Source organism: Dermacentor albipictus, chromosome 6, assembly GCF_038994185.2.
Source record: "Dermacentor albipictus isolate Rhodes 1998 colony chromosome 6, USDA_Dalb.pri_finalv2, whole genome shotgun sequence".
In the NCBI taxonomy this organism is placed as follows: Eukaryota; Metazoa; Arthropoda; class Arachnida; order Ixodida; family Ixodidae; genus Dermacentor; species Dermacentor albipictus.
This window is the reverse complement of record NC_091826.1, coordinates 133,438,132-133,459,664: the sequence shown is the minus strand read 5'-3', so window position 1 is coordinate 133,459,664 and position 21,533 is coordinate 133,438,132. Positions and strand designations below refer to the sequence as shown.

Genomic DNA, 21,533 nt, shown 5'->3' with positions numbered 1-21,533 from the left:
ACAACTGGGCTGCAGTATCTATTAACGCCGTCAATTGGACACCGTCGACGTGAACATCAAGTAAGTTCTGGTTCGCTGGGAGCATCAATGGAGGATTTCGACACGACGAAGATAATGCAGCAATATGATCGCTTTGGCGCAAACAAGGAAGGACGGAAGGGAACAAGGGGAGCGCCCTTCAGTCCTTCCTTGTTAGCGCCAAAGCCATCATATTTATGGTCTACCCATCAACTCTTAAAAAATGTTTCCACCTTTTGGGATTTATCTTGTCTCAATTATTCATCATCTATCTTGCCCGCATTTTCTTTAATGCTGTGCGCCCGTTACTTCTAGGTCACCAACGGCATGCTCGTTATTAGCGTGACAGAGTATTCTCGACAGGAAAGTATATCGAGCGCAGAGTTTTCAAGAAAGGAAACTCAGGCAAGGCAGATGACCATGCATTATCGTTGTGGAACAAGTCCCAAAGGGTGCAAACTTTTTTGTGAGTGTACCCCGACCCGTACACGACGGAACAAAATAAATTACACAAATTTACCTCAACAACGTCGTTGACCGAATCACGGCATCTCCACCGTACGAACGATGCGGAGGCATTCCAAACTGTTCCATCGACAAAGCTTGTAGCCTCTAAGGGGAACAATTTTTGTTTCAATAACTGCGTATATATCAAAAGGGATGCGTAGTCGTATGCATCTGCAGCCGTTCAGCGCCTCTTCCGCTGTCTGCTGCGGCTGTGGTCCGGCGAAATTCGTAACGGCATCCGATCCAGCGTAGCATTTCTACCCGTAGTGAGGTTTCCCATGGCCGCGCTTTGTAACGCTGGAACGTGGGCTGTATGCTTCAAATAAACAGCTTTTTGGCCCCAGACCCCGGTCGTCTCAAGCATAGTTCTGAAATCCGCAAACTTTTTTGTTATTGGCCGCCATGCGATTTTTTTTCAACATAAATGTCTCTGCAGATTATTTCCCAACTTTGGAAACCATTCAGCTCTGCAAATCACTTTCAGTTTCGCTTTCATGGTCATGCTCTTGTATTCGGTCACGTGCGGTTACGTCATCGCTAAACTAGCGTCTGCGGCAATGCACCGGAGTGACCAGTGCCTGCCCATGGCCTGTCTGTCAGGGACTCCTCTCGATAACGCGGCCACCGAAGCTAGCTTGTGCAGCACGTTGGTGAAAGCATGGTGAAAGCGATTCTGCGAGAGGCCTAGTTTTGGCGATAGGTCGGCCATGCGCTAGGTCTCAACTGCTTTCTGCGTGTTTTGAGAAATGGTCCTTCCAGAAAACGAAGGCATTTAAAGACTCGTCGCGTCGCCGTCGGACCCGGTAAGTGCGGACCTGCATACGCCATAATCGGTTGGAGCACGTGCGCGACACCCAACGCGCCTCTGAGCGCGTCTTTATAATGGCGAAGACAAAGGCTCGATTCAGCTGTGCGTACAGCCACCTAACATAAAGTAAACATGGAGAAAAGTAGGTAGTTGGCAAGACATTTCACTCGTCATTGTGTGTAGGACAATGCCAGATCAGCTTTTCGCCGTAGTCAGTCTGTTCTTTCGCAGCGGTTGCCGTGTGCGTATATGCGTTAGTGCACATCTTTCGCGGAAGCGGTTCGGCGCGTTCGATCGGTGTGCGCACGATGTGTCAAGTTTTGCGTTTTGTATGCAGCTGTATGTAGGCTCTACGTGACCGCCACTCAGGACGTGTTTGCATGCTTATTCGTTCGTTGTCTGTGGAGTTGTAGAGAAAACGAGGACGCAAGAAACGACAAAAGTAGGCGCCACGAGCGCTGAATTAATTAGGGTCTGTTCTTGGCGTTTCTTGGGTCTGTGCTGCCGCCTTAATCTGTCCAACCACCATCAAACCTCGCTCAGCAGATTTAAGCATACGTTCATCTCGAAAATACGGTGGACGTCAGGATAGAATATATTTTCATGCATGCCGTGGTAGTGTACGTTGAAGTGTAGTCGTTTTCTTGTGTAATGATTTAAGTCGACAGACATTCATTGGTCATCATGTGCCTAGCTAAGACATTAAAATTTTGCAAAGATGTATTTTTTTTTATTCCGAATAAATTAAGCATGTTTTTGTGTTGCATCAGACACCGCAATATAACGACCTTGATACGAATCGTGTGGGTACAGCAACGATTGAGACAACCTCAGTAGAGATCAAAGTAGAGTTCAAAGTACCTATCTACTTTACAAAGAAGAAACACATCGTTTGTTTAGATTTCTTTTGTGGGATGATCTTTGACATTTAAATATGGGCAAACTATTTGGGTCAATTTGTGGGAATTTTTATCATTTGAATGCCACTTATTGATGTGGCTACAAGGTGATCTTGTAGTAGACTTTGTCACGAATGAAAATATCCTTGTTAGCATTTTTTATTTTACTGAAATAGAATAATGGGTCAGTTTAACTGAAGGGCTCGTGACACCCGCCTTGGTGAGCTGTGATTCTTTCCATAGGTACACGTAATTGTTTCAAATATATGCTTGTTAGAAATTGAGCACATTATCCACATTTGTTTCACTGACCCTCGAGTTGCATGCTGTACTGCTGCGTTGGCACGCTTTCACTTGTGGCATTGGTTGGTTCGGTGTGAACGCAGTGTGGGAACTGCATTGCCAAGAACGTTGGCAAGCAACTGTGGCTGTTGGCTGCTGCAGAGCACGAGGTTTGATTGCCAGCCGTGGTGGCCACCATCTGATGGTGTACACTCGCCATGGAAGAACCCCGGGTGGTCAAAATTAATCCAGAGCCCTTTGCCACGGCATACCTGGTAACCCACTGTGCACATTTAGTTTTTTCAAAGAGCACTAGAAGCAGTTACGCTGGAACGAAACATTTGTGCTTGATGGTGTCACTTTCACCAGAGCTTTCCATAATGGTTCCACAAGAGAGAGTTGGTGTTGTAAAAACAGTCTGCTGCATTTGTGATACGTTGTAGCCGACTGCTTGCCCATAAAAGAGCATTGCATTTCACCCACTAGATATTAACCACAGAAAGAAGCTGTGCAGCATACTTTGTTATTGACCCTTGCAGGATGGTGGTGCAGTTTTGGTCTGGCTGTAGCAGTTGGATGACATGCGAGACTGCCAGTCAGGCGCTGTATTGGAGAAGCCCACGGCAACAAATTTTGCCCTTGGCAGTATCCCATCTCATGCCCTGCAGGACAGAGGCCTCTTTCCTCCAATTGCCTCACTTGTGTCATGTGGCTCCATCGTATGTGCCCGCAAGATGTGAAAATAATCTGTTTCCAATGCAGAGCTGTACTCTGGTCAGCCTGTCTTCCTTTCACCCAGCATTTTCTGTCCATGCCTGCCTCGCCACACGGCCTCTGCAGCCGTGTTTCCCCGAAACCCGTTCTGCGGTGGGCGGCTTGTCAGCGCTGTGCACTGCCCGACTCTCGGATTGCAGCTGGGACTCCACTGCTCTACCCGTCTGCTCTCGACCACACTTCCTGTTTCTGCCTGCCAGTTTTCTGTTTCACCACGCATTATTAGCTTCTTCTCAATTAGCTTCCTCTCTTATGCTCCAATTAGGTTCCATGTCTGTAGGTTACCACTGCTAAAGGGCAGCCCACTGTACTTTTTGAGCATAATGTCATTCACAACCTGCGAGTGCTATCTGTGCCATGTCACTTCACCTTCGGTTGTCATTTATCACCACAGTGCGAGTGGCCATTTTGTATTCTGTCACAGGGGCCCTCATTATGCCACCGTTAACCCGCTGACAGACGATGGCAGATGGTGGAATGCGACATGCTACCAAAGTCGGCTCATTCCAGCTTCTAGGCAGTTTGAGCTGCAAAGGAAAAGCATGCTTTTGAACCATACTTACAGTTGTAGTCATTTGTTGTGCGGCTGTCCTCTCTTCTATTAATGTGTGCAGGTCTCGGCACCATCAACTGCAGCAGCCTCAAGTGAGGGACAAGGTGCACAGGATGAATTGTCATTTAACACCACAGTGCAAGTTCCCGTTTTCTATTTTTTGCAAGAGGCCCTCATTATGCCACTGCGAACCTGCTGATGGGGGCCGATAGTAGAGCGTGACGTGCTACCAAAGTCAGCTCGTTCCTTGTTTTGAGCTGCAAAGGAAGAGCATACTTTTGAGTCGTACTTACAGTCGCAGTTGTGTGGCTGCCCTCTCTTCTATTAACGCGTGCAGGTCTTGGCAGTGTCAACCAGAGCACCCGCCTCGAATGAGGAACACAGTGTGCGGGATCAGTGGCATTGCCATAAATTCATTTCTGGTGGGGGTGTTCTTCACCGACAACTACCACTCCTTCACCCCTGTCCCCCTCTCTCTTAGACAAAGGACGAACTCTGAACACTTCCCGGGCAACAATGCTTTAACAAGGATGCATGTTTTTGCATTGCCGAAACAACACTTTCCTTAACTTCTGATAAAAGTTTTTCAATGCTAAGGCGTGCAGCCACTTTGCATGAAGTTATGCTATCAACCTTATGCTATCTTTAGAAATATTAAAAAAAGGTAATAAAAATTCTGTTTATGAATTGATGCACTTACGTAAGGTATGTCGATAACCTAGCTGGTACACGACTTCAAAAAGCAAACAGCGCTAAAAGCGGGGCCGGAGAAAAAACAGCATCCTATAGTGTCTTCTTGTTTGCAGGCCAGACTTGTTGCAGCCCAGGTAACAGTGGAGATCACCGTTGTTTTCCAGCCAGATCTCCTGGTGAGTGGTACGGCCACGGAAGGTATGGTACTACACCTACATATGGAAGAGGGCGAGCACTATTTGCAAGTCGCCTAACACTCAATGGCGCTTTCGGCATTGTGGGCGTGCTATATTATTCTAGGTATAGAAATGCAGGAATGAAGCTTTGCGCTAGAACTTCAGTAGTATCATGTGATGCAAGTTTCACTCAATTCTCTCTGATCTGCTGTCCAACTTGCTTGAACAGATGTTTGGAAGTAACTTGTGATCATAGTATTGTAGTCATCACGCAACATATATTGTGATTTAATCACATTCGGTAACTGATGCGGCAGACAGTCCGAAACAGGGCTGCTTCCTGTTTAGAAGCCTTTGTGAAGTTTATGGCATCTGTAGTTTGCAGTAAAGTAAGGACCAGTAGCTTCGAGAGATTTGAAAGTGTCATGTCTCCTGACACCCGTCTATTCTGAAATTTGCCAAGACACGTTTAACTGGGATGGGCTCTCCGCAGCAAGCAGCACGCTTCACAACGGGCTGGGTGAGCCTGAGCTGGGCAACTGGCGACGACAGTCTCGTGCTGAGCTATCGGGCAGTGACAGGATGCTCTCCCTATGCCCATAAATATCTACCTACTTCCTTCTTGATGGCTTTTAATGTGTGTCTGCCCTACCGCTCCTTGTATTCATCACTGCACTCCCCTTCTTAAAGATCTTTTTTAGTTTGTCACTGTCGCACTCTTCAAAATTCACCGGGTTGTTAAACAGCGTGGCGGACTCTAACATTCCTATATTTCTATTTCTATGTAGACTTCGAGGCCATTCACCTGCCTGCCCCCACACCTGTTTGTTGTGGTGGTTTCTTAGCTTCCCTAGCCCAGCATCCCTGTCCTTGATATATTTTGCCATGTGCAAATCAGCATTACATCTTTTGCACTGTTTTCATTCTTAACAGCATATACAAAATTGCTGAACAGCAACCTCTTCTCAAGTTTATTAACATGATGAAAGTTGGAAATAAGGGAAAGAAGAAAGAAAAGTGCATACTTATTATGCAATTCCTAGACAGGCAAGTCGCAATGTTTTCGGAATTCTCCCGTGCAGCACGGTCAACGATTTGTTCAAGTACCAGACATGAGAAGCTCTATGACGACACAAAGGCCTGGTGGGGAGCAACAATGCCTCCAAATTTCGTGCTCGTGCCATCTTCATCTGTGTGTGGAATATTTAGCGGTGATCTCCCCCTCAGCAGTCATGGTTAACACAATCTGGAATGAGGTAGAGTGGGGCTGCAATGTTCTGTGCGTGCGAGAGGGGATCGCCCTCCCTTCGGACCACCACTAGCATTAAGCTTTCCCTTTCGTCCATGTCTCCTTTTCGGAGGCCACCTCCTGAAACTTTCTGTTCCATGGGAAAGGGGGCAATGGGAAGGAGGTTTCGACTTCCGTCCCCGGGCTATGCCAATACACATAATGTTGTCCGGGGCTGTGGTGTTGTACACAGTGAATTGAGTGAAATAAAGGCAAAGAGCACATATTGAACAATCAACGAGTACCCATCCCAACAAACAAGGTTCACGAATCGCTCACAGCATACAAACATGTATTAAGAAAAAGTAAAAAAAGAATACAGGATTGCTGAGGCCAAGTTCTGAAGTGAGCATTGATCGTTATGGAGGTGTCGAATGAAATTATGCAGTTCAAGTTTGCTGGATTGCTCTGTTGCAAACAGCCCTGTATGTGTGTGTACTTTCTCTTTTCTCCCCCCCCCTTTTTTTTTACACTGAATTGGGATCAAAACAAGAAACTTTTCAGTTGGCTTAGCCTTCACAGTGAACCTCAAAATTTAAGGGACCACGGCGTCTTAGAAAATGCTGCACATCTCCACAGCCTGGTATTTGCAGCCTGCACTGTAGCCATGCAAATGACACAATCTTGCTGGCTACAGTTACAGACTTTCAGGCAGTTTGGAATTTCCCTAGATCCTGCAGTCTGTAGAACCTTTTGTTGACGATAATTTGTGCATGGCCGAGCAGAATGAAAAGAGTGCATACTGAATGGGCCTCTGTCTTCTTTTTTCAATGTGCCCTACCGCCATATTTGTATGCACTGCACTTCATGAACCCTTCTTCTACAAATGCGTGCAAGAAGGAATTGCTTGCGAACCTCCGTCACTCCTCTGTATATTTAACTAAGCTCTGGAACCACCTGCTTAAAAAAATTGTCTTGTGTGCCATTGTGGAATGTCTTTGAAATGCAGCAATTGCATAATCATTAATTTCTTGTATTCAAAATGGAGTGTTGAGTGGAGGAATGTTCTGGAAGTGTTTATCTGCACAAAATTGACATAAAAGAATAATATAAGTCTAGCATTGATTCAGCATTTAACCGTAGTGTCTATCTAAGTGAACATAAAAAGGGTTAGATAAAATTGAATGGCTAAATCGTTTTTAAATTTTCATGCCGAATGTTCAAACGTTTAACAAAATAGGGTATAAGGAACTGGTGGATACAACGGATTAGTATTCTTCGAATTTCGTCATGAACAATAATTGCAAATCAAATTTTAGTAAATGAAAATTTTCTGAAAATGGGTACAAGAAAAGGTCGCTGCCAGTCCACTCCTGTGAAGTTCACCGAAGCTGTAGGTATGTTCTGCTTGTAATGTAGGGCAGCTTGTGAAACACCGATCCCTGGACGAGCGCCCATAGTGTTGTGCGCCAGCAGCTATTCAAAGTGATATACGACACAAATACATGTTTCAATGCAGTTTACAAAACCTTAATTTGTTACTTTAAAATGACTGCTATAACTGCTTTGTGGTCACTATAATACACACTGGTGTTTTCTGTTCTTATTTGAGAAATGTTTGAGGCCAAAGTCAACTTGATGCATGACCCATTGGTTGACTCGGATTGTTAAAGTAACCAAGGCTGAGGCCTTCCACCAAGCTGGTGAATATCGTATTTACTCACATAATGATAGCACTTTTGTCAGAAAAGTGGAAGCAAAATCACGGGTTTCGCAGGTTAAATTTCCCGCGAAAAGAAAAAATGATTTTTTTTCGTCCTGCATTTACTGTGGTACACCAAAACAAAAATGGCGGCTGGCGGAGCAAGCCAAACGCGTTAAACGCGATCTTTTTTAATCTTCTCGTGAGTACATTACGTGCATTGAAACAGTTTCTTCCGTATCAGTAATGAATACTGTCGTTAACATTGGCAAGTTTGTGGCAATAACATAGCCATGTTCACTTTGAGGGGACAGAAGCAGATGGGCGCGCTTGGCTGCCAATGACATTGAAGCACATGGCCGACATGCTGCGGAAACTGCGGCATCTGTCTTCACTACTATCCTAACACGGCACGTTTCCGCTAAGGATGGGTGAATATCTTAGCTGTGTTACAAGCGTCGGCGTACGTATGAATGGGGTACACTTTTAACGTATCAGTGTAAACATGGCTACTATCGTTGCCGCTCGCGATTTGTTGCGTGCCCACAACTGCAGATGAGAAGAAACGAAAGGCGCCTTTTTTGTTGTTGTTGACCACAACCACTGTAAAGCCTACACAGAATAAAGGCAAGTTTGGTTCCAGCTTTTTTTTAGTCGTGGAAGTGCGGAAAGTGATGAAAGCAATGAAATGAGGCATCTACTTAAGAACGTTTGGTGCATGCAGACCGCTTGGTTTGTCTTGAAGAGTCGTTTGCGTAGCATTTGACAGATGGTAAGCGCGATCATTATTAGCTAGACTTGGCACATGACATATCACTGTGGCAAGTTCGGGGTGAGATCTACACGGGAAATAAAAAAAAATTGAATTTTGACGACAAAATTCAGGGGTGCAATCATTACGCGGGTGCGATCATTATGCGAGTAAATACGGTAATATAAGTCTAGCATTGATTCAGCTTTTGTTCCCGGTTTTGAGGTGTCTAGGTTGAAGTCTGCAATGACTGCTGGCAAAGGATTGGCGGCAACGTACGTTGATCAACGTGGAAGTGCGTGCACCTCGCCGTCAGTCGTGTGGTTTGACGGCGTTATTTATTTATGTCTGTTTCGTATTGAAACAAAAGCTGTGCTGTAGACGTGCTGTGCACTTCTTCTGCCTTACGGGGCTCCTGGCCCGGCTATGCTGCTGGGATTATTGGCCCACCTCGGTTTTCTGTCGACGCAATGGATGTGGAAAGTCCTCGGGATTCAAGTCGTAAACAGCTTCGCTGTAAAATGTTTAGTTCAAAACCAAGATTTATAACTATACTGTGGCAATTAGCTAGCCAAGATCTGGCAGCGCTCGGTGATCCAAGTAGCTTGCATCAGTTCAAAACATCCTGTCCATTTTTGGTGCAGCTGAAAGGGGATATAATTGAAGCTGAAGGCTTAACTTGCACACTTTCTTAATGGGGCTGTCATTGATGCAGAGTACTGCAGAATTTTCAGCCTTGCCTACCCCCCCCCCCCCCCCCTCGTGTAACGTACTGAGAGGCCAAGCTCAATGTGTGTCTCTGCGAAAGTATACAGATTTTGCCATCGTGACACCCAGCTCTTTTTATTTTGGACACACTATTTTGTCTGTCACTGTCTGTCGTGTCAGTGGACACCTGGCATAGCACAGGTCTGCTTTTGGTTTTCATTGACACGTATGTACGAAGGGTGTCCACTGGATTCCGGTTAATTCCTAATGAGATGCAAGCACAAGAACAATATTGTCTGCACAGTGCAGATGTGGACAGCCGTCCTCTAGGAATTTGTCGTAGCACAGCATTGACGCTAGTGTCATGCCACCTGAAACCAGGTTTCCACCAGAACTGCAGCATTGCCAACAAAAGTAGCCCTGCTATAAACCACAATTGCAGGGAGCTCCTAATATCTAGAAGCTGAGAGGAAATTTCTGAAATCGTGAAGCATTGCAAATTTTAAACTGCTTGCTGCATACTTCTCATCAGTTTGCTCTCGTGAGTGACGGCCAGCAAGTGTGGTCTTCATCAAACACGTTGCTTGTGTCATCAAATGACTTCACTGTGGGCAAGACTGTGTGGTCCATAAACGTTGCACAACTGCCTCTGCTGAAATCAGCTGCTTAACACGCAAAACCTTTGACTCTGCAGGCTTTGCATTCAGTGGCAGCCGTGTCCCATTTTGTATTGTGCACTGAAAATCTCTTGCACGAATTTGTACCTGTGTGAGCGTGTGCTGACCAGATAACTAGCACCATCATGTGGCTATCTCGAAAACTGGAACAGTTCTTGCATCTTGTCAGTGACGCTGTGGCTCGGGCAGAGGCCTTGTTTTAGTGCCTGGTAGTGAACAACTACGATATGCAGCAGTGACAGAGAATAACTATAGGAACCGAGGAGTGAGATTTACTACTATATGAGCCGGGATATAGGTCAATCTCTTGCCTTGAAGTGAAAAATAAAATAATTGAAATGCGTTTATTTTCGCAATGGGTTTGCAGTGAATTGACTGCACTGTCCCGAGTGGTGAGCACACAATGTGCTCACTCGCGACGCCCACGAAAAGACATGTCATGCGAGTTGCACGCTGGTGCAGTTCTTCGTCAGAAACTCCAAACTGGTGCTGAGCGGCCATTTTGGCAAAGTCTCCATGACTATCTTGAGCCCCGCTGAGCACTGTCCCCGCATGTCGCTACTCGTTGCTCACCAGACAAAAAGCAAACGACCGTAGTGTGGAAGGTGGGGACAACATAGGAGCACTAACACTGCACTGACTCGGTCTGATGCAACATCAGGATGGACACATCGCTTGCCATGTGTTAAGAGTTCACAAGGTACACGTGCAGCATTTGTGGCATTTCGGTTGATGGAAAACTGTCAAATGGCATCAAATCATGAGCTATCAAATTTTCTAATGTAGCCCACTCATATATGATTTTGCACACGAGCTGTGCTTTGCCAGGACTTCACAACTCAAAACAAGGGCGTGCAGCCGCTTTCACGATGCATTGTGCACCTTATTGCGGTGCTCTCATAGACGAACATTGAGGCAGCTGCCGGTTTGTCTTGCATATGTCTCCTCGCAGGACAGTGGTATTAAGTATACTATGGTTGTGACACGGGACACAAAAGCGTGTTTTGTGTTTCACAGCACATCCACCACGGCTGGCTGCAATAGCATTCACAAACTTGCAAAGCCTGGGTCGTGTTTCTGGAGAGGAAAAAAAGTGCTAGCCAATCCTTTTCAGCCGGTGTTGTGTAGATACGGGAGCACAGCAAGCAAGTCATTTTGAACAGACCAGGCTTAGCTTGTTCACCACCACACTTGATCTGCTTTGGAAGCTTTTTTGATAAAGCAAGTACTAATGCATTTGGGTAATTGACCTGAGCTTTGAAACTTGGTTGCATAAAGTGCGAGTATGACCTTCCAAGAGTGCTGACAAGGCTCACATTTATAATGGTCCTTTTCACAAATTGAATGTACCAATTGAAAGGGGCTTTTCACTTTGCTTAAAGTGCTAGCACGAATCTCTGCTCGAAAGGCACAGCTCCCAAAAAATGTTAAGGAATTGGTAGAAAGTTTGTGCGTGAAACCAGTTTGAGCTGGTTGTTTCTAAACATGCTTGAGGAACACGTGCAGCTGTTGGAATTCATGCACAAGCTTTCTGCCAGTCATGCTGGCACCAAGTGAGATAACTTACCTAAACCAGTTGAAACGTATGTTTGCGTTGTGAACTGTTACACGTGGCAAGTGATATGTCCATCCGGGTGTGGGATAAGGTGCATTGCTTGCTTCTGTTTCTTCCTTTCTGCTCATGTCTCTGTACTATGCGTCATCAATAAGCTTGTTGGAAATTGGCGCCATGTGTGTCTTTGTCTTGTCCCCACCTTTTGCACTGCACTTGTGCTGCAATGAATTGATTACATGCCGAAGACTCTACCTTTGCCAAAATAAACAAATCACGCACGAGGTTGGTCAGAAGAGTGCACAGAAAAAAGCCAGCAATTACATTTGCATAGGGATGCAGCTTGAGCTATGCGTCTGCTATCATGCACACTGTATGTCTCCAGACAGCTACTCCTATATACACTGCTATATAGGACAAAGGGTCATTTCAGCCTGCTTTTTTTTTCTTTGAAATTTCTTGCCTTATATTCCAGTTTATTGAGTACATAAAACTAGGGGTGTGCAAATGCGGAGTAGTAGATTTTGAATTGAATGTTGAATCAAATCAAGAAAGAAAAGCTGAATATTGAATATCTGAAAATTTCGTGCAGGAAATGCAGTGCTGCCCATGCTCGGGAGGCTGATCACATTGCTTGACGGCAATCTCACCAGCTCTCAGCAACTTGGGGACCTGTGAATTGAGATGTACAGTGTGCTCCACTCTTATTCATCTAAACTCCAAATTAGTATGCCTGCACTGATAACTCTGTATACGAAGGTCTGGAAAATATTTTTTGTTGATGGAACGGCTGTCTGGTAGCTTTAAGTGCTTTTTCCCTCCGAAGCTGAAGAAATAGGCAAGTTGTCCTAAACACCAATGTGGTTTTCGGTTTAACAATGGGCCATACTGTGCTTAATGGCAATCTTCTATTGATTAGAAAGTTTTGCTGTACAGTTTTCTTCTGAAGAGCAGGAGGGCTTTTCCATCTTTCTTGCAGGAGGCTTTTGTGGTTCATCGTAAGCTCGTTAATTAAGGCCAATTTGCGCGACAGACAAAAGCGGGGAATGTGTGGCGTTACTCTGCACCGCTACGTGTGGCCATCAGTGCCAACGGTAGAGATATCGCAAACGTCCTGTGTGCCACTCCCTTGCTGTTTCATCTATGTCCATCTGCCGTCCGTGTACATGCATCTACAGTGGGGGTTCAGTGTGTTGTCACATGATACTGTAGAGCCCGCCATGCAAGTCCAAAGCTCGCCTTGCAACCAGCTGCTTGAAGCTAAGAAAAAGAGGCCACTGTGTGCCTGCGAACGGCGTTCAGAACTAGGGGCCACCACATGTTATTTTGCAATGATGGCAGCTGTGAACGTGCAGCAGTCGTCCCAATCGCTTGGTTTCGTTAGCGAAGCAATTTGTCGGCTTTCTGAGGATCATGCGACCACTGGGAATGTGACTGAGATTCGGAAACTGTCACTTTAGTCGCGGACACCTGATGGCTTCAGGCCCAGCAGGCTAGACACTGTAGCCAATGGTGCGACCGTGATGAAAATTTGCCATCGGCCTATGTGAGAACGGGCTGCAAACTGTCGCGGAAAGCTTGTCGCTATTATGTTCCCATGGGTGGCTCATCAGTGGTTGGTCACGTGTACGGGTTAGACTGACAGCTGTTGAAGTGGCATTCAGGTCTGTGGTTGACCAGCCAGCAACTACCGTGAGCAAGCATCCCATGTTCATCTGGGTGCTTGCATGTGGGTAGAAAGATCGGTACCGCGCAAATGTGCATGTGTGAGCATTGAACTTGCCTGTGCGATTTGATCAGTGTGCCCTGTGGTGGCTAATGGACCTGATCTTTGGCCATGCTTCCCTGCTTTTCACATGTGCTGCTTTTTTGTTCCTGGTGTTTGTGTTTAAATATTCCAATTGGTCCAGTTTGCCTGGTTGAATCTTGTACCAATAGAAAGTGGGCGCCATGGCAACGCTGGGCTTGCCCCGGCATACCACGGCTCGGTCGTGTACAGGAAGTAACGATATTCAAAAAACTGAATATTAGATATTAGATTTGCTAATCAAATTATGCGAACATTCACTGTTCAACTCGAAATAGAATATTCGAGTATTCGCATACCCCATGTAAAACCAATAGACAATGAAGCCAGGAAAAGCATTAGAAAAATTAATGTTTTAATTAAAAGTGTAGACAAGGTTGTGCTATGACAAATTTCAAGGATGGTTCACATATTGAAAAATAGCATAGGCGTCATCACTCCATGTGACAATACGCAGGCATTTTTTCCCACGTTAGTGCCTCATTTAAAAATTATTTGGAACTTTGTCACTGCTTCTAGTACCTGCTATATTTATTTAAAGTGGGCTTCCAGTGTGGCTAGACCTGCTCTATAATTCCATGCGAGCAATATTTTTTACTTTTGTTGCTGTGTGTTGGTGCCTTTATTTACTATTGTTTCAGTCTGGCTAAGCTGCATGGTGTGTGTGTTTTTTGCATGCATTGTTAAGTGTTTCTCACATGGCTGTCAAGGTGGCTAGCTTCTGAGGTGTTGTTGAGGTAGCGTTTCACGCCACTTGTCGATCCAGCGGAAGTTATTAAGTTAATCTAGACTTGTGTATTACGCCTCTGGAATGCCAAACTATCAATGTTACCATCACCAGAACCCTGGTAATAAAAAAAAAGAAAGCCCTATACTCTGGAACGGCCTGGCGACAGGTAAATTTCATTTGGCTTTAGCACAATGAGTATCTTGCGAGAGGAAATATTGTCATCCACCTGCACGAAGCCGCGAAAGAAACCCATATGGGTTTCCGGACCTTTATGGGTCCCAGACCGGTCCTCAACTGCAAAGCTTTCTTTCTGGTGAAGCTGTGTTGATTTCCTTTGTGGCATCGTAATATATTTGAGTATATGACAGTTTTTCCTTTCTTCAACCTTCCTCCACCTTATGCGGTTCTGCAAAACTGCTTTGCCAATGAGTGCTTTAATATTTCTCAAGTCGAACACTACTAACCATCATGCCAGAAGGCGATTGACATAATTACGATGTGAAAATCAATCTAGAAAAGTGCCCTGAATAGCTTGAAGCACGGATCCAACTCGGCGGCTTGTTAGCTGCAGGAAATTGTAGCCGAGGAGAAGGAAATTTCAGTGTACAAATAGGATTTGTTTCCTCTTCCTTGAATTTTGAGTCAAGTGTGCTGTGCGATCCCTGGAAAGCTCTGGTCTTAATGTTCTTTTATGATGCAAGGGCTGGTGATTGCATAGAAAAATAATTCATGATGATGGCCATGTTGTGCTAGATGTGACTGCATATTGATGGTAGTTGTGGTGCTGTCCAGAAGGCTGTCCCCACTTGGTTACTGTATTAGAAAAGAGAATGAAAAACTGACAGTGTAGGCGGTAGAGCGAGCAATGCTGAGGGAACGACCTGTGGGAAGTGACGTGGTGGTGGGGATGTGCGAAACACATAGTCAAACATATTGGCTAGTAATTAACCTCTTTCTGGCTAAGTGAACGTAATGTCATTAAGACACCAATCCAAACTTACTGTTGTGTGTTCTTTTAAAGTTCACAACTAAATGAAGCACAGCCTCTTTTGCATGCAGCTTCAACTCGGAGGGAGCAGATGTACATATCATTGAAATCTATCTTTCAAATTACCACGATTCAGTTGTGAGCGAATGTGTGTACTGTATTTGCTTGCATAATTTTCGTATTGCCACATTGGCCATCAAAATTAGAATTTTTTTTCTTTCCTCGTAATATTTTCACCCTCAAATTGCTGCCGCAACTATCGTCTGCTTGTTGCAGCCGGGGATGGCATGTTGCAGCCAAGTACATTGTCACTGTGCGCAACCATAATTGAATACAAACTGCAAGTCGCAAGGTTTCCACTATTTCATGAAGTTTCTGAGTTTCGTGTAAACAGCTAATGCCACAATTGTTTGTGTTACTTTTCCATAGGTTCCTATGGAAGCTACGTGGAAGCTGAAGGCTGCTGTTGACATTGGCGACGCGGCCGTAGCAACACGGTGGAAGAACACATGAGCGTGTCTGAGTGAGGCTGCTGCACCGACAATTTTTTGTGTGTCGTGGTTTGGCAAATAGCACGGATCATTATGTTAATGTCTGAATGATGCATGCGATAGCTAGAATAATGTTATAATGATTGTTTGGGACCAAAATAATGTTTAAAAAGTATGCAGAAACTCCACTGTAGTTGTCTACGTATGCGTGAGCATACCACAAACTTTCAAGTTTCCCATCCCCAAATTTAGGTTGGCCCACTCCAAAATTTCAAGTTGACCCACCTCCCAAATTTCAGGTTGGCCCACTTGCAAATTTTAAGTTGGCGCATCTCTACTACAAGCTTCCCCAGGCATTTTCTGTGGAGCCCTAGTATACCTATGGGCATTATCCGCTGATCAATTTTTTTTTTTTTGCATTCAGTTGTTCCTTACTGCTGTAAAGCTACCGAACATCTACATGTACATTTTAATAATTATTAAATGTCTTTGCAAATTGCGCATTTTTGCCCGGATACAAGGCGTGACACTGTTCGTGTGATGGGCTACAGTAGCAGACGACGGGACTCCTCCCCCCCAAGCAGTGCAGGAAGCCCCATCTGGGGTTACACGGTCAGCTCGCTCGGCAGATGGGCGGTGCCGCTCACAGACTCTGTTCTTCCTCTGTGCCTAGCAGTACTGGCTGCAAATAGGTGCTTTTGCAATTCCTGATACTATAGGCTCTCTGCTCTTATAACAAAATAAATGCTGCTGGCTAGTAATATTTTCTGGGAGCTTTCCTGGGTGGGCACGAAAATGGTTAATTTAGCCGCTTCACTTTTCTTCTTGAGCACCTAGTATCTTGTGTTAAAAAACGTTTACCACATATTTCTTGCAACCCTCCCCACTCCCCCGCCTTTGCTGCTTTGCAGCAATTTTCTGTGAAAAAAGTGCAAGCTTTATGCGAATAAACACTTGAATTGCTGTTTGCCGGGTAGCTTTATGCTGGCCATACTTTTTAAGTGGAAACTAACCTTTAGAAACATGCTTTGCTATGCTAAGAATTTTGTTTATCTGCTGTGCGAAACAAGCACTCTCTTCTTTTGGGGGGGGGGGGACCTTTTGGACATGTATTTGTTGCCCCCCCCTCTCTCTGCCCCGGGGACCTGTGGTTCTTTATTATTAACATCTCGTTTCAATGGTTCTGATAGTCGACTGACCGTACGGCCTTCTTTTATGAAACTTGCTGCAGTCGCGTGTTGTTCTATAAATATTTTTTTTGCTTTTCTGAATATCGGCCGTGCAAAAGTAACACGGTGGATAGGTGGGCGAGGTGGTGCAGCATTGTCGAAAAGTTTGCACGAGGACCGCACACGTTCTGCGCTTTCACTCTGCACGCGTGTGCGCAGTGCATGTTCCTTTTCCTCATCTGCTGTCTTTCCTGTGCTCTTAAGTTTTTCTAATACTGATGATAATCAAGCAGCTTAATGTTTGCAGTTAAATGAGCGCATTTAGTTCTGTTAGCAACTCTTCCTTATTTCTTTTTTTCTTTTGATGATATTTGTAGTACAAAACTCCTGCAGATGATCAGTATTGCCAGAAATGGAGGCGATGCAGTGACAAAAAATGAAATGGGTGAGAAATGTCGAGGCTTTGACTGTTGCCCAATTCATCCATAATTTGTTTAGCGCAAAACGACGGACACAAGAAAGGCGACCAGGACAAGGCGCTACTCTCAACTGGCATCATTTTATTTCGTCACTCCTTTATAGGCAGCAGAAACTAGAGGTACATGTGCAGTGAGCCCCATGTGCAGGAACCACCAACATCCGATCACAAGAGCGCACTTATGTGACAGATTTTTTGAATTCTGTCTATAAAGCTGTCTATAAAGGAGGGACGCAATAAAATGATGCCAGTTGAGAGTAGCACCTTGTCCTGGTCTTCTTTCTTGTGTCCGTCGTTTTGCGCTAAACAAAGTATTTATGCATTCGCACCAACTAGCCCGCCAGTGCATTGTGCTGAACCCAATTCATCCACACAAGCACTTGCTCCTTACTTGTTTACCCACCTTGTATGTGAAATGTGGATGCTTAAAGTGCTCTGAAATGTAAATTTGCTGCTACAAAGTGAAGTTTTAATTCAAGAAAGGTGCTTTATTATATGTCTCTGTTAATGCTGCCAGCATTTATATAATTAAGACACTAATTGAAAGCATCACTTTGTGTAAACGTAGCAAAAAGATCTTAAAAGGGTTCAAGCATCATTCCTCGATCTGTGTGACCAAGGGGGTAAAGTGCAGATGTCTAGATGTGGACACTTTTATAGGGGACAAAGTTCTTTCGCACTTTACTTAATGTACCTTCAGGACCAATAAGCATCAGAGGGTAATGGGTTACAAATCATCAGAAAAGTTAGAAGAAACAGAAAGCAAGAAAATTTTAAACCTATAACGATAGTCGGTATATGTAAGCCAAGGCATTTTCGAAAAGGTGATGCTTCTCTGTTTATTTGTGTAGGAAGGCAATTATGCTGTTCAAACGACCGTGGTAAGCATGACTAAATATAGTTATTTACAGAAAATTCCTTTGTGTTTTTATTCATAGTACAAGTAAAATAAACATAACGCGGAGGCAATATAAACTGACTGCAGGGGTGAGGAGAATGGAATATTGCGTTGAGAATGCTGAAACCAAACCATGGGATGCAAGGGAGGATTCGGGTTGGTTTTATGGCAGATGTACTCTCAGTTCTATCATTCGAATGAACGGTTATTTTCAAACATTTATGGTCCTGCCACTTCTAGCCATTTTCACTATTATCAGTCACTCAGTCAATCTTTAGTTTATTTCTGCTCCTATTAGCAATCATGAGTTAGATTTTAAGCTAAGGCAGCATACCCTAGTGTAAAACAAATAAGCATTTTGAAATATATTGGAAGTTGACTTGAAGATTATGTAGGAGCTTGATATTGGATTAGTTGGCAATGCATCATGAAAAAGATTGACACCCACAAACTGAATAATCTGCTCGACTGTCTTGTCCCCCACCAATGCTTGTGAAGGACTTAGTTCTGTCTAGAGAAGGACCTAATGCTTGTGATGCAAATTTGTGAGAATTTTTTCTACCATTTTTTACACTTGGCTTACAATAACTGCAGCTTGCAAAAATGCTGAGTAAGTCTACCACACTTACAGTGCAGTGTGACTGGGACAAAGTCGTGAAACACAAAAACACAGGACAAGCTTGCTGTGTTTTTGTGTTCATGTGACTTTTTCCCAGTCTTGCTGCGCTCTACTGAGCAAGTAATGGGAGCCAACTCGGCTAAATCTCAAGTGTTGGTTCTCTGGCACCATTCGCACTGCTGTCCCAGAGTTTGAGCATCGGGGGTGTGGGGGCATTTGGGCGATCGTTCAGGTGAGCCTTGGTATGCTCCTAATGAATAGAATAGTTGTGCCTGTGTTCGCCGTGTCTTTTTGCTTCAACTCGTTCTATTCCTCTCACCCTGTCATCCAACATCAATGTCCAGGCCTTTCCCGTCGGTCACTCCTGTGCTGCACCAGCTGACCCCAACTTTGCGGCACCTGTGATGGCCTCATTTCATCGCACCGTGTAGTCGTCTTCGGCTCTGCTACCCTCCTCCTCTTGTTTATGTGCCTCTAATGGCTAGCGTAGGGCGGGCAGCTCTGTTTTGTGTCTGTGCAGCCAAAAGGTGCCCAGACTGCCAAGGATGGGCGTGCAGGTTGATTTATTCAAAGGAAACATGGCAAACCATATGGGCTGGCTGCGCCTGTTACCATTTTGAAAAAAATATAAGGTGACCAGCACCATCATTGTCATTCAGGTGTTATTCAGGAGTGATATCGTAGCTGAGAAAAAAATTACATTTGCTGAATAATTAAACTGTTCCATTTTCTTATTGATTTGGGGGTAAAGGATTTGTAGAAGAAAGTGTTTCTCCTGCATTTTATATCATTATATTCAAATGATGTGTGCTTATTTTCTTTTTATTTTCTTGTTTTTTGGGCAGATAGACATGATGTGTGTGAATACGCAAAGCTTGTTTACTCTGAAACCGTGAAAATGTCTTTTATTAGATCTCATGTCGCAAGAAAGCTGCAAGGTTGTTTGAACAGTACAAGCCCTGTCAAGCCTTCGTGGCTTTTTTTCTTTGCCTCCAGCATGTGTATTTGTTCTTTCTGTATTTATGCTGAAAAAAAAAAAAAAGTGATGATGCCTGTGCTGCCCTCTTGTGGTAGGTGGGTGAGGTGCAGCATACCAGAAGGGCACGGTCAAGTTTATGATCACAGGATCCTGTAGTAGGTCTAATCGGCTGCAGTTCAGTTGTAGAAAAAGTAGCTGTGATCTAAAAATAGCGTTGTTGGTCACTGTTCCAAGTTTGCTTGTGTGCCAAGTCTAAAGGTAATTGTTAACAAAGTGCATAGATATCCCATAAGAAGCGTATGCTCAGTAGCAAAAATTGTGTAGCATGCCTCCCCCTTTGTGTTCGCAGAAGTTTTATCAATTTTAAAGGTTCACAGGCTGGCAGGTACACCGTAACAAGTGCGTAAAGATTGAAAGATTGCTTGTGTAGTTCGGAAGATGGAAACATTGCTGCACCTGCTGAGTGACGAGGTGCGGCTGTGCGGCAGAGTGCGGGCATGTGGCTATCCCGTGTGTTGCGCCTGTCCATGTGAACGCGTCTGCCATCAAACGTGCCAAAATAACTCGTTCACCATTTCGGTGTTTTACAGGTGATGTCCTCATTGATTTCATGAAGCCGTGGCGGGTGGAAGCAGAGATGAAGATGTGCTTCAACCATGGACTTACGAATGTGGTGTTGTGTTTACGACAGGCACATCGTTCATTTTTGTGGACTCCTCCGAGAGGAACAGTGTCATATTTCGTGCCTGTCGGTAGTTGCTGGCTTTGAAATGCAAGTGTCTCGGGTGGGGACGTAAGCGAGCATTCACCTCCACCTGGCAGTTTCGGTTATTTTATTGCCCAGATGTCTGTCGTTGCTACGAATGAGAGTTGTGCTTTCTTTTCTTCTTGGGACAAGGCTCTGTCAAACCAAGACATCGCCTCTATTGCAAATGGGAGTCATGTACTGGATCGGTCACTATTGGGGAAGTCACCTTTGGGGGATTGGCAAAGCCAGCGTGCATCACTTGAACGAAACGGTGTGCTGCACGGTATGTTTGTTAAAAGTGACCGATCGATAATGTGGCTCGTGTTTGCCAGTTGGATCTTCCCAAAATGTGTGCATGTTTTGATCGAGCTAGCTTCGTTATCTGTGGGTGCAATAATTACTGGTTGGCAGTAATTTATTCTGATGGTTCAATATTGCGGAGTTGCTGCTTAAGTCGTCCGAGTTTCGATTCTTGATATGCTACCGTGTTCTGTGTCGAAATTTCTTAATTTTCTATTCTTCATACTTGCTCCCAATTTGGGGGGCTTTTATCTGTTTATGAAAGTGATGATAATCAGCTGCTGAAAACGAGGCATTGTTGTATGCACTTTCATAACTTTAAGTGCGAGCTTTACTTGTGCAGAGCTCGCACGCAGTGAGCTGCCTGCATTAGCTGCCGTGTAGCGGTGCATGTAGGGCTGCAGTAAGAGCAAATTGTGACGTGGTGTTTTTCGTTGTCTCTGTTGCGTAATCAGATGCCCAACCTCGAAATTAAGTAGTGCGGGATAAGGTGCTGCGAGTGCCACGGTGAATCGGTCGTGCTTGCCCTCGATGCATGTAGGGCCCACGGAGGATGTGCCGCCGGACGGCTTCCCGTGGCAGAAGGTGTCGAGCCTGCAGAGCGTGGCCGACTCGGGGCAGCCTTTCGCCGGAGAGCCCCCTGGCGCTGTGCCACGTGCGGGCGAGCCCATCTGCCCGGTCTGCTACCGTGAATTCAAGATGCGCTGCCACATGGTGGTCCACATGCGCAGTGTCCACAACGTGAACCCGACCACCGTCCTGCACATGCCCTACCGCCGGAATCAGCAGGTACCTGTGCTCTGCTTCCTGCGTGCAGTACGGTCGATCCTGGACAGATGAAACTCCAAGGACGTCGCAAAGTAGATAGTACGAATGATAAAACATTCCTATCTGAAGCCTACCTGAAAGCTTCGCACAACTCGGACAGTTTCCTAAAATTGCTAAAAGCGGGAATTTACTGATTTGCTTCTTCGAGCCCGTGTCAACCGCACAAAAGT

General features: G+C 44.9%; 1 protein-coding gene and 1 long non-coding RNA gene across 4 annotated transcripts in view; both read left to right on the top strand.

The window, feature by feature from the left end:
• Window positions 1–1,043: 1,043 nt before the first annotated feature.
• LOC139061373 (uncharacterized) lies at window positions 1,044–21,066 on the top strand. Of its 3 annotated transcripts, XR_011515409.1 has the most exons (6): window positions 1,044–1,328; window positions 3,903–3,979; window positions 4,648–4,710; window positions 15,283–15,376; window positions 18,853–18,935; window positions 20,078–21,066. It is a non-coding gene; the product is annotated as an uncharacterized lncRNA (long non-coding RNA). The 3 variants fall into 3 exon arrangements; XR_011515408.1 differs by lacking the exon at window positions 18,853–18,935 and having other exon boundaries at window positions 1,059–1,328; XR_011515407.1 differs by having other exon boundaries at window positions 1,059–1,328; window positions 18,853–21,066.
• LOC139046760 (zinc finger protein 354A-like) overlaps window positions 21,067–21,533 on the top strand; it is a 35,901-nt gene continuing 35,434 nt past the window's right edge. The window contains exon 1 of the mRNA XM_070521062.1: window positions 21,067–21,324. Within this exon, the coding sequence (XP_070377163.1) occupies window positions 21,067–21,324 (258 nt within the window). The remainder of the gene's footprint in view (window positions 21,325–21,533) is intronic.